Here is a 12414-nt window from a genome sequence, read left to right as displayed (position 1 = left end):
GGCGACTACAGGGCGACCACCGGGAGGAAGTGGGCAATGATGGTTCACCCCTGGTCGTCGATCTAACACAGGCCTCCGACCGCCTCACGGCCGACTGCCTTCCGCTTGCCTTCCCCCCCTGCCGGCTCCCATGATATACTCGACTACGCTTGTGTCCTTGTCCTCGTCATGTCTTCTTGTCAATATTAGTGAGGAGTGAAGATGCTTCCAGCACAACTCCAATGTGCCCAGTAAATTGCTGAATTACCATGGGGTAGAAGCTTGTTTTTACAGCGCTAGCCAAGCTGCGAGACGCTGGTAGGTCAGGCAGTGCGATAGACAACCCCGGGGGCAACGGTGCGGCATCATCTGCAAGGTGAGGGCCCACCTCTACGGCCATGGAAACGTCGGACGTTCCCACTGCGGTCCCCAAGCCGATGCACAGCAAACCTCGAAACCACGACAGTTACGCGAGCTTCTCTTCCGACCCTGCAGGCCGGCGGCAAGCGGGCTTTTCGTAGGGCCGCCGTCTAATCTGGAGGACGCGTGTGCCGTCACCGCCGTACTAGGGTCAATTTTCTGTCTCCGCGCTCTCGTCAAGAACACAGTGTTTCAGCGTCAGGAGCAGTACAGGGTACTCAACATGCGGCCGCCGACTGCATGCCCTAGCGCGGCGTGCTGCTGACGCGTTGGCGGAAGGATCCGCTGTCTCGTTATGTAAAATGTCGATACAGTGATGTGCTGCGCCAGCGCTGGGAAGCTTTGTGGACCCGTGCGCGCTACGCGGTTCTTGGAGGTGTGAGTGCTCACACGCGTAGGCCCCGGGATTGCCCCCGTTGCGCACAAGCAGCCACCCTTTGATTGACTGGTGACTTCTCACCCTCCCGGTCTCGCGAAAACCACACGAAAATGGATCATCTGTACTATAGCGGCGAATGAGGTTCTGGTAGCATGGATCGTACTATACACATGTATTGTCACGCAAAGGCGAGCTGGGTTGTGCTTTCCAAGTATTCGCACAACGGCTCTCGTGCTGTGCGCCAGGGCCCTGGAGAGACAGACCCTGGGAGAACTCGGTTAATGTTATTGCCGTTTCTTTTGGTTTGAGGAGGCAAAGCCCTTGTTGGAGTGGCGACATCGAAAGCAGAGTGCGGTGACCAAACGTGTGATTCGGTCCAGCAGCTGCTTGTGCGGCGCGTTCGTCGGTCTCTCGTGTATTGCTGGTGACCTAGCCTTTTCTCTCAGCGGAAGCCCCGACGAGTAGGGCTGAAAGGACGTGTCAAGAGGTTATTCAGTGTAGAAGGAGTCCGCCCCTGCTTGTTCGAAACGCCGCAATACCCCGGCTCCCCGCTGTTGTTTTTGGGCATCCACTGACAGCCGCAGTGCATCTGTCTTAGCTGATGCGAGTCGCCCAGCAGGATCTGGTCTGGGATTTTGGGTATCCCAGGGCACGACTTCGCTGCATTCTCAGTGTTGTCACTCTGACTCCCCGCGGCTGGCCGTCTCAGGGTCTTCGTTGCCTGATGTGGCACTCCCTCACTTCGGCGCGAACGCTACGCGCGGTATGCTTCGTTGATTGTTGTCGAGGTCGAGTCGGTGCGTTCTGACAAGTGGTTGGCACACGTACCACAGACGTGGTGGCTGCCTGAGAGGAGTGGCCGTTTCTCGCACGGCTAGGCGGGAAGCTCCGTGGCACTTCGTCTCCGCAGTCCTTACAACCCGCGGCCTTGAACGCGTCTCTTCCTTATGCCTTTTTTTCGCAGCGGCTCCACGCACGATCTCCTAGAGTTGTTCGTGTAGTGGCCGTGGTGGCCTCTGTGTGCAGCGGGCCTGTAGTGTGTGTGTTATTCGAGTGTATAGTGTTTAGCACTACAAACCTGGAGAGCGCGGGACTGGATCTTTCGGCTTGGATTTCCCGTGTGGGTATCTGGAGCGATCCCTCTTGTTTTGTCGCCCTGTCTGGCTTGAGTTCGTTGAGAGACGAGGAGGGGGCCAGGGTTAGCGGTCTCGATTTAACGAATCGTTCAGGGGCGCGACTAGGATTGGAAACTACGATGTGTTTCGCAGTCGTGCCATTTTGGGTTTGTTACGCAGCGTCATTTTCTCTTCATGCTTGAGGTCTGGGCTTTGGCGGCGGGCCTTTCGCCGTTTTTTGAGAAGAAGAGTTCGCCTGGAAAAATGCTTGTTCGCCTGATTCTTATGTTCTTAGTCGTGGCTTCTTGGATGGCTTTGGTCTTTCTGTCTATGGTCGTGATGAAAGCTGCGATGCTCGGTCTTTAGCAGCTAGTGGGTGGCTGTCCGCGGCCGCGCGAGAAGGCCCAGGTGTGTGGGTATCTGTAGCGGGCGCGGAGCACGCCCCGATGTGCGTGACTATAAGAGGTCTGCACACAGCTTTTTCCGACCTGCGAGAAGATTCCCTAGTGTCCTCAAGGTGTTGTTACGTTGACGCCACGTACAGAAGTTCACCCGCCCCTGTTGGAACAACCACCCGTCCTGGCATCTGCCGAGGAGCTTAGGCATATATTTCTTCCACCTCCGCTGTCAGTTGGAGCTGTGCTTCGTGACTGTTTGGCTTCATCGGAGGGAGCCCCAGGACCCCTACAGCCGATCGCGACCGGAAGCCGGGGCTAGCAGGTTTCTTCGTAAATGACGTGGGCGGGTGTTTCGAAATATATCGGCGAACGCGAAATACTTTTTTGTTGTACGGTAGTCACTCCTGTGTGTGTGCATTATGACGCCTCCCCGTCACTGCTCCGAGGCGCTGCAACCGCCTTCAGCGGCTTCTGCTTGTATCGCACCTTCTGTCGCTGCTTCTACACGGCGGTGGGTTTTGAAACGGGGCCCTGTCTCGTGCGCCGCCCTACAGCAGCCTGAGCCCGGCACCCCCAAGGAAGGCCTCGCCCTTCCTCACATTGCTCCTCATTCTTCTCTTGCTTCTCCTTCTCCGGTTTCGGAAAAGCCGAGGTCTTCGACAACCCCTTCTCACCTTGTTACACGCCTTACCGTAGACGCCGTCGCTGCCGGTTTGGCCTCCTTCGGGGTGTCTCCCTTCGTAACAGTCATAGATCGGTCTATTGTCCGGAATGCAGCTGGTGTGCAGACGCTTCGAAGCTCTCTCTCGGACGGGTTCCGGCAACTGTTTACAAGACCTGTTCAATGTTTTGCCGGGAGAGATTTCCGAATTGTTTTTGGCGTGTATGCTGGCACGTACTTAGGAGCGAACTCTGCAGTCACCTTGGGGCACTACTTCAACCAAAGTGAATCCAAAACAGAAGTTCTCAAGTTTATTGCTGCCACTGCAGCCAACATGTATCTCTGTATTCGAAAAGATATTATCTTCGCGAAACTTTTTGGCAGGTCTTCTCTCCCGCAGACAGCAGGAGCATCGGCAGAGCCGCTGGGAGGCGCAGGGAGTGGGGTGCCTTCTGGGACAGCTTCTCAGACTGTACAAAAAGTCGTGAGGGCTGCGCCCCGTCGCTTCCCGCTGATTTCAACCCTGCTTTTCGTTTGCCGTGACTGCCTCACGATCGCTGCATCTTTCAATGCCCCATCGCATGCTGCCCGGTGGCTTTCGGCCTGTGCTGCAAATGACGGGCAGCCAGATGAAAAGAGCAAGGCAGGCGGCACGCTTTCTTCAACTGAGGCGTCGTCAGAGAACGAGAGCAAGAAGATAGTTCCGCCGGGAAAGCCAGAGAGTTTGTCCACAGACAGAGAGGTCGCGGGGCGTCGAGACCAAGAAGGTCTACCAGCCAGCAGTGGGACGGGGAAGGACAGAACATCCTTCTGCCAGCCACTTCGGCATAGACTGGCTACTGAGAAGGGATTCGCACATTCTATCGCGCAGTTACTCTGTCCTGTGGGGGTACAATTCTTGTCGACTCCGCTGCACCTACTGAGCTTAGATATCTATAACAGACCGGGGACCAGTTATTCGGATCGTATGAAGTTTGTAGGGAGAGCCTACGGTGGGACTGTGGCCGCACGTTCGGCTCGAATCTTGCCGGCGTTCGGTATCGGGGGCATACTGAACACGAAAACGAAGGAGACACTGCAGCGCTTGGCTGCGGATAACGGACTGGATACCGGGGACAAGGAGTAGAGCAGTCCAGCGAGTGCGTAAGTGTATTACAAGGGTTGGCGAAGTATCAGGAGCGGGAGTTTCCTCCGTCAAAAAAACGGACAGGGTGAAGGCAGAAGGGAGAGTCTCAGGACTCGGCTCATAAACGGAGGAGCATCAAGGTTGCAGGAGTCAAAGTCGGAGCTAGGAGCCCGACGTGCGCGCGCGCGATGCCACCGTGTTCAAAGCAAAAGCGTTTGGAAAACGGAGCAAAGGAGACTCTAAAGTAGTATCCTGCATGCAAGCCAGCGAGGTGAAAGGGGACCCCTTGGGGCCGTGGTTTTGTAGAGGGTAGTTTACAGGAACACTTGACGCCGCCTAGGCTAGTGGGAAAGAAACAGAGTCAGTGCAGCGAGCAGGGGGACAAGGGAGATGTGTTGAAAGCTTCTTGGCATTACAGCATAACAGGCGACGGCCACTGACTCGGTCCGTTGGCCGATCACAGACGTGGCGCGGCTGCATGTTTGTGTACATGGACAAGCTTACATGTACGTGAAGGAATGTGACGAGGGGAACAAGTTACCGAATTGCGCGCGAAGAAAGACATGCGTGCCTCGTGTAGAAGAAGACAGGTCTAGGGATCTCCCACATGGTTGGGATTGACTCTTCTTGCTTGTCAATAGTATCAGGCTTTATAACAAGGAGATAAAGACGTGACTGACAGATGCAGCACCTTGTTTGCAAGCCTTTCCCCCAACTCCGCTCAGCGCCGCCGTCACTCGAGTTCATAAATTATGAAGGTTGTGTTGTGTCGCGACCAGGGATTTACGATTAGCGAATGCGTCAGGCAGTACCACTTTTCCTTTGGCGCGCGGGGAACCCGGACTGGTGAGTACAAGTAGCGCACCACTGGGCCAGCTCTGCGTCCCTGGTCTTCGGAGGGCCGTGACGTGCCTCTCATGGAGACGTTACACATTCAAGCCTTCCCAGAATTGCACGCTCGATATTTGTTTCGGTGACTAGAGGTACACTAGGCGCCCACACCGCTCACCAAATACCGGTCTTTCAAACAGAGGTTTTTTAGCTGGCCAGGACGTTAGCTCGACCGGCAGCCGCCCCCCCTTTCTTCAGTTTTCCGACCGGAAGGAATGGGCACAGTTGCGCCAGGGCACCCACGCTGTATTGGTTCGCTAAGGTTCACACGCGGGATGCGAGGCCTGCACCTGCTGGCCGAGCCTCTGTCACAACTGCTTTCGAGGTCACAGCGTAGGCCCAGGACTCACCCCAAGCCTTATCGGCTCCTTCCCGAGAAGCGCGCGGTCGCCTGTCGTGTACACAACGCGTGGAACCAGAGGTGACTGTTTTTGTAAGCCGCCATGAGGTCTTCCGCCCGAGAGGATACTGGCGGGGCACCTAGCGCGTTCCCTGTAGAATAAGGGGGGCTTCCCCTACCGAGGGCAGTGATGTGATGACAAATCGTTGGCGCGCCAAGTCTCACAAGCGAGCACCGTGGCATAGTGTGGCATCAGTATATATGCCAGCTCAAGATTTTCTGCATGTCCGAAGAACATGTGGCAGCACGAGTTAACAGCCGCACTGCGTCCGCCGTCCTCAATGAACCTACATGTGGCGTAGAAACTGTTTACTGAAAGAGTGAATTCTCCGAGCTCACGCGAAACCCCAACACACTAGAGCTCGTGACACGTTTCAGTCAAAGCTACAAACATTTGACTCCGGAATGTTCGCTTCTGGTCTTTGGTTTACTGTCCGTACTACTGAACTTTCAAGCAACTACAGCAGTCTACTCAAGTAAGACAAGACCGCAACCACGTCCATCAGTTCACCTGATCGATACTGTAAGCACACCAGACCAAAAATCTGTTTTTGTTTTCCTACGCACTTCAACTCTCTCGGATCAATCAGTAGCGAGAGGTATACCAGTCTCATACTCCATTTGATCGGAGTATTGCTATTCTCGCTCTTCCGGCCTCTCTTCCAGAATGTCTGCATGTTCAGACGCAGAGCATCTGGAGGTTACCTCAGTGCCTGAGTACGTTTCTGAGTCGATTAGCTGGAGGGTCAAGCACTCTGCAACAATTGGACTGGTTGCGGTTAGCTCAGTGTCGCAGGTAGTGTAGCCGAACATTGGGGTCGGGGAATCGGAGTGCCAACAAGGGACACCACTACAAGGGCGCGGCCCAGAAATAGTGTAACCTCCACAAGGTTCTATTGCAGCCCTTTCTCCTGCGTCCCGCATCCACAGTTCGTCGGACTCCGTAGACTCTACCAATCGCGCTGGAACCGGAAGTTCAGCGGAGTGCAATATTTGCCACGGGTACAACTGGTATGTAGTGAGCGAAGGAATGTTTTTACATTTGTTTCATTTACTATTTCAATGCGCAACTCTAGTCAGGGGATCACCAGGCTTCCCGTAAAGGGAGTAGTTCTTTCCGTCCATGCATAGAGAACACTTCCGACTGGGCCGACCTTTTTCTCTTGAATCGCTCAAGGTGCCTCGCTCGCATACCAAAAGGCGCACCGCACCTATGGAGTTCCGTCCTCTCCCTTCTAAATCCAATAGTGGTGACGCATCCCGTGACCAGAGTGGCGAGCTCGAACTCAGAAAGCCTTGCCTACTAACAGCAGAACACGGCTGCCCTCACGTCGCCAGTACAACTCATCGAGGTCACAGACTCTGGACGCAGAATGGCCTTCTTTCTCCCTGCCTAAACTAACCACCGCCCTTCCAATAATCCATCGCCGACCATTGCCATAAACCAACCCGCTCGGTTACTATGAATCACATGAGGACCACCAAAAGGCGGGACGGTTCTGTATCCAAGAAACACTGCCATCTCCTGCGGAAGAGGCACGTGCGCATCTAGAAGCCTTAGGATTGCCCAAGGTTATTCGAGTAGTAAAGACAATAGACTGTTCCAAGGACTTTCGCTGTAGTTTACTGTGCCATCGCACCCCTGTTTTTCGTGGCCTGACACCGCATCAGCAGCCGCCACTCAAGCGAGTAAGCTCCTGCCCTCTCACCGGATTCTGATCGGTGGTCCGTTCCTGGGGTTCGGCTCTGGCTTTGATGCGACGCGAAACTGGACGCCCTCACCGGTGCTACTTGTTCATCGCTTGTTGAGCCCCCAGAAAGAGGGAACTCGAACAATATTTCTCCGTAAAGGCTCGTTGCCCCTTTGAGCAGGTACGCCGCTACACATGTTCATGACACACGTATCCTTGCACGTGCGTGCTCCTCCGTTAACCTGTACTAGTAGTTGTACGCTATGAACTACCTGCTCGACGACGACTTTTAGTAGACTCCAGGATTTGATCGGCTGTGACAACTTCGAAACATGCGCCACACGGCCTCAGAATCTGCCACCCTCCAGAGACCGAGACGGGCGTTGTGAATCACCCCGGGAAGCTGCAGAAGGTTTAATGGCTGCCACCGGAGGTCAGCTGAGGAAGGACTGGTTCCTGGGCCGATGAAGTGTGCTTGCGCCACAAGCTCGGCCACTTTGGCTAGCACGTCTCACGGAAATTAGAGCCATCAGCCTCTTACTCCCTCGCAGTCACTTAGCACTTCGACACGCCCCAAGACCAAATCGTCGCAGTCTCGCTATGGCTCACGTTGTTCACAAAGAGAACGGAGCTTTAGAACTGACTGACGACGAGCACACCTCTTGGCAGAAACATCAAATACAGCGCCTGTCTACCTATGTCTCTGCGAGTGAAGGAAACATGACGTCCGCCCTTGGGAACGAATGTTCACTTTGTTTTCCGTAGCCTCAAGGCGACAACATCATCAACGAAAGGATGAGATGTCCGGTCCGCCCGGGAAAACGCGACACCTCATGTACGTCAAAAACAGCTGGGCACACTTTTTGTACACATCTTTTCCCGCAATCAAGACCGCTTATGATTTACGGCCATCAGACCCTTTCACTGCTCACACATCGTCGCGACGTCCTTGAAAGCCTTGGTGAGCTTCAGCGCAGGAGGGTGCGTGTAGTACATGCCTGAGGGCAACATGTGAGAGCAATCGTCCACTCACGGATCGGCAATCAAAAAGTATTAAATGGCTCACACACATTCCTTTGTGGAGGGACGTAGGAACCGACCATGAGTCACACCACTCCAGATGCCCACCCCCCGGAGCTCTGAAACCTTACGCGGAGTACTAGCGCCGGTGCCCCCGGCTGTACAGTACTTCCGCAGACATAGCAGAATAAAAAGAGAAACAGGACACGTGAAAAGCCGCTAACTATAGTATCACCCAACAAAAATGTCTCCGCCCGGAAGACAGCCTTGATGAATAGGACTCCCGCAACGGGGTTCCTGAGCCATCCATACACATCGGAATCTCTTCTGAAACACCTCCCTCCTGACTCGACGAAACTTACAAATTTCCGCGTCGAAGAACGCAATGACCTCCTCGCTAACGAGCTGAGCACTGCCTGGTTCACAGGGGGAGCCCTGTCCCAAGAGAAGCGCTGAATTCTTGCAAGGTGTGACCTTGTATTTCGCGTCAGGCTTTTTCTTGTCGTCAGCTTCAATCATGCATTTGAACTCGATATGATCATTGTGTTTCGGCTTGTCGGGCTTATTGACGCGGATATCAAATGAATAGTCATACTTGGCCAACTGTCCGTCAATAATGAGATAAACATCGATATCCGTCTCGCTGCTTTTCTTCGCTGTCACCCGGAAGTCCTTGCCGAATTCCACTGTCCGTGTTGTCTTAGGTGGGATCTCTAGCCTCACCTGGATGAACATGTTTGGAGGATGGAAGATCAAGCCTATGGTCTCAACGCGCTTACCCATTCCCACCGCACCTAGAACGGATTGTGGACGAGTTAGCTCCACAATCTTTGGGATAACGAGCATACCCCATGCAAAGAACTGAATATAAAAGCCCCAGTCACCAGACATCGTTGCCATTTTCGGAATCACATCACACTTCTCCAATTTCTCGAAGCCTTTAACCGCATATGAACCATACGCCACCGCCAGATCTGTTGCAGGATGAGCGCATGCGAAGCCGCCGTTGTAGTCAACGCAACTGATGTGCATCGTTTTGTCATGGTCCCGGACGAGGACAAGGCACAAATTCTCTGTCAATCGAAAAGTCGCTGCTGAGGAGTTCAACAAGAAAACTAGAGGCTTCCAAGTCTTTGGAAAAGTCGGCAATCGCTCCGGGTGTACATAGACTGCAACCTCTTGCGAATTCGGTGTCTTAATGAACACGCTCTTGTCCCCTTCAATGCCCAAGTGACAGTCATCCTTGCTCCAGCACTGGAAACGGAAGCACACAGAAGCCAGAGGCAAAGAAGCGTAAATGTACAGTAGAAACTGTGAGAATAGAAGGCATACCTACGACATGTCATCTGCTCCTGAGATCTACGAAATAACTTGTGACTCTATCCTGATATCTCCTTGGCTGTTTACGTCCCTATCCGTGGCGCGTCACCCCTCAGCTGATACGAAAGAAGCCTTCCTCAATGTGGAATGGTAAGGGTGTGCCTACGTGGCCGCTCAGCGTTGCAGCCTTCTAGGCGACATGACACATTACTAACATACACACTGCGACCCCTGGGTACCGAAGACAAGTAGGACATGCCCAGCACAGATGATCCACAGCGTAGTCAACCGGTGGTGTCAGCAGCCTCGCACAGAACCCTTACACGCATGTACTTTCCTTTTCAGCGTAACGGCTGACAAGGGAAGTACTATCACCGGGTGAACCCCGCTGTACGGGGTGTCCGGTGTTCCGATACAGAAAACCACTAATGGCTGGTCGCCCTTCTGTCGCGTAACAAGGCACTTTCCAACGACGCAGGGAGAACTGGGTGGAAAAGCTCGAAGAGCGAATGCAATTGCCTCCCTGGAACAAGTCGTGAAACTTCCTACCTTCACATCGAAGTTCCCGGACTGCACAGTCTTGAAGGCATCCGGGAGAGTATCAATCGGGTCCAAAAAACGAAGGCGTGCGTCTGCCCAGCGCGTCGGACGCATCTCCACCTTTTCCCGATTGGGGAGAGCCGCCCAGCCTGTTAGGATGCATTCGAAGAGAAAACACCAACCGCAAGTGCTTATAAAGCACTGCTTGACGCCGGAAGAGACTCCCTCACGCAGATCAAGGACCCTGATGCCGTGGTCACTTGTGTCCGGGTTGGATACAGAAGAGCACGCGCCAAAACCCGATAGCTCTTTTCCTCAGAAAGCAACAGGCTGAACTCTTCATCGCACAGCTGGCATACACCAACCGCAACCGGACCACTTACTTAAGGCTGTGTTAAGCCGAGCCGACAGTCACTGCAGCCTGGACGTGGGGATCCAGGAAAATGACGCGTGATGGGAATAGTGCATGTTCCCGGCTTAACCACACCGAAAAGCCACGGTGACGTTAAGCAGAGAAACCTCATCGGGTAAGATCGCCAATGAGTCTCCAAGCTCACAGCTCGCACGAATTTTTTTCAGGATAGGGCATTCCCTCAGGGGCGCGCCCATGTTGGCGTCACTGTGTACAATGCATTGGTGACAGCACCAGAAAAGAAACGTCCACACGGCCAACATACCTGCACCATCGAAGTACTGCTGCGACGTCCAAACTAGGGCGCTCGCGGGCAGAGGCGCCTCCTCCAGGGGTTCGAAACGGCACGCCACTAAGCGCTCCATGTGGGGCGAGGGAAGTCGATTACTCGGGCTGAAGACAAACAGAACAAGGGACTCTTCACGACTGTAAAGGCCGGGGCCCCAACTTGTCCGCGCAAGACAAAAGCCATATACGCAAAGAGCACCACAGCGTGCGAGTGCTCTCACGCGAGAGCAATAATACCTTTGGCAATCTAAATGACTGTCACGCACCCTGCCTACTGTCACACCCGACTACAGACGAAAGTATATGTCCCAAGGCACGCGGCCCAGCGGAATCGCCACCTCGTCTCTCATCAAAATATGATAACAGGATCCCTACATAACAGGCACAGGCCTTGAAGTAAGGCACCACACTACCCGTCACCCCGTATACCTGAGGACAGCACGACTAGGGAGAACTAACAGAGCGCCACTAAGGCACGGAGCGAAGTCAGCCAGCTCTTTCAGAGAAAAGAAGATAAAGCGGCGATATCACGATACCGGGACGCTGCATTCCGAACAGTAGCTTCTTGCCCGCTTAGCGTGCCTGGTCCCGGAAGTCTTCGTAGCCAAGTGGCGTCTTCACAATCAGAAATCACGGACACACACACACGCTGCACGCGAAAACGCCATCCGAGAGTCGACACCATCAGGAAACCACAAGCGCAAACACGACAGAGTTAGACAACTCCCTCACCCGCTTTGAAATGGCGTCGCAGGTGATCAAGCCGAGAGGCGGCGCGAAAACAAGGGGTGCTGCTCTTAGGCGAAGCGAAAAATAGGGCTGTGTCAGTTACGGAGAAAAAAAAAAGACACGTTCAAAACACAATTGCACCCAGCGGGAAGACGAAGGCCGCAGGACCAGCCAGGCGCGAGTTGAAAATTGCCTGGAGAGCCCGAGATCCGTGGCACGGAACTCTGGACGTTGTTGCGACAAGAAAACAGCCCCAGAAGAGGTCAGGTAGTTGCTTTGTGGCAGGTCACTGCCGTCGCTCGTTGAATACGTGGTTATCGTGCCGTTGGCCAGATCTACGAGCGTTTTTCGCTCCCAAATGCCATTTGCACCCATGCCAGTTTCGAAGAACGCGCCCTTCCATGCTGGAGAGTGAGGACCCGGGGGTGTGTGTCCACTATATCCACAGGGACGCGTCGTCGCGTTAGGGCCGGACTGAGTCTCTGTGTTCCAGCTACACGGCTGACGCGGCTGCTCAAGAAGCGCTGTTTAGCTCCGACGAGGGGGATTTTATGCGCTGCAGCTTGAACATAACTCCGATGATCCTCTTTTTTATCTTTTGCACCCACACCAAAGTTTCTAGGGAACAGCATGCCACAACGAGTACAGATGCAGCATCGTGCCGGCTTGGGCTTGCTGTTTCATAGCTCGCAGTTAGCGGGGGCAGTGAAGCACTGAGCGTGAGAACTGACACTCACTTCCCTTCAGTCAAACTCGCCTCGTACTCGCGAAGACCTCTGCTTTCGAGAATTTAGTAGCGATGTGTAGTGCTGTAGGCCTCCATTGTCTCTTGGGGCTGGAGTGCCAACTGAGTTTTCGCGCACTTCGCGGCCAACAAGGAAATCCGCGCGGTGCCCTGTGACCAAGAATGTAAAGGTTGCCGCAAGAACTTAAGTGAAGTCGATCCAGTCTCTTCATGAAAGGCACGACACGTTTACTGTACGGACCGAGACGTGCCATGGTCGGCTCGCCGGCGATGGCTCACGACACGGCAGTCAGTAGGCGG

At 54.1% G+C, this 12414-nt stretch overlaps 2 protein-coding genes across 2 annotated transcripts; one reads left to right on the top strand and one right to left on the bottom strand.

Annotated features, from left to right (window-relative positions):
* The first annotated feature begins 154 nt into the window (after positions 1-154).
* Positions 155-4804, top strand: CSUI_001703 (uncharacterized protein). The gene has a single exon (XM_068061908.1). The coding sequence runs from the start codon at positions 2711-2713 to the stop codon at positions 4076-4078; it is 1368 nt and encodes a 455-aa protein (XP_067926112.1). The 5' UTR covers positions 155-2710; the 3' UTR covers positions 4079-4804.
* A 2809-nt stretch (positions 4805-7613) lies between these two features.
* CSUI_001702 (uncharacterized protein) lies at positions 7614-12156 on the bottom strand. Its single transcript, XM_068061907.1, has 5 exons — positions 11373-12156; positions 10618-10745; positions 9950-10089; positions 8443-9334; positions 7614-8058 (listed from the first exon to the last, which is right to left on the bottom strand). Exons 2-5 carry the CDS (start codon positions 10715-10717, stop codon positions 7982-7984), a joined length of 1209 nt encoding a protein of 402 aa, XP_067926111.1. The 5' UTR covers positions 10718-10745; positions 11373-12156; the 3' UTR covers positions 7614-7981.
* Between the last annotated feature and the right edge of the window lie 258 nt (positions 12157-12414).

This window comes from Cystoisospora suis (assembly GCF_002600585.1).
Source record: "Cystoisospora suis strain Wien I chromosome Unknown contig_677, whole genome shotgun sequence".
Taxonomy (NCBI): domain Eukaryota; phylum Apicomplexa; class Conoidasida; order Eucoccidiorida; family Sarcocystidae; genus Cystoisospora; species Cystoisospora suis.
This window is presented reverse-complemented; position numbering and strand designations above follow the sequence as displayed.

Bases quoted from the DNA above. Each gene is read 5' to 3' on its own strand.
- CSUI_001703 (XM_068061908.1), top strand. From the start codon at position 2,711: ATGACGCCTCCCCGTCACTGCTCCGAGGCGCTGCAACCGCCTTCAGCG.
- CSUI_001702 (XM_068061907.1), bottom strand. From the start codon at position 10,717: ATGGAGCGCTTAGTGGCGTGCCGTTTCGAACCCCTGGAGGAGGCGCCT. The intron at 10,090-10,617 runs GTATGTTGGCCG...GCATCCTAACAG, and splicing joins GCAGTACTTCGATGGTGCAG to GCTGGGCGGCTCTCCCCAAT. The intron at 9,335-9,949 runs GTAGGAAGTTTC...TTCCGTTTCCAG, and splicing joins CCGGGAACTTCGATGTGAAG to TGCTGGAGCAAGGATGACTG.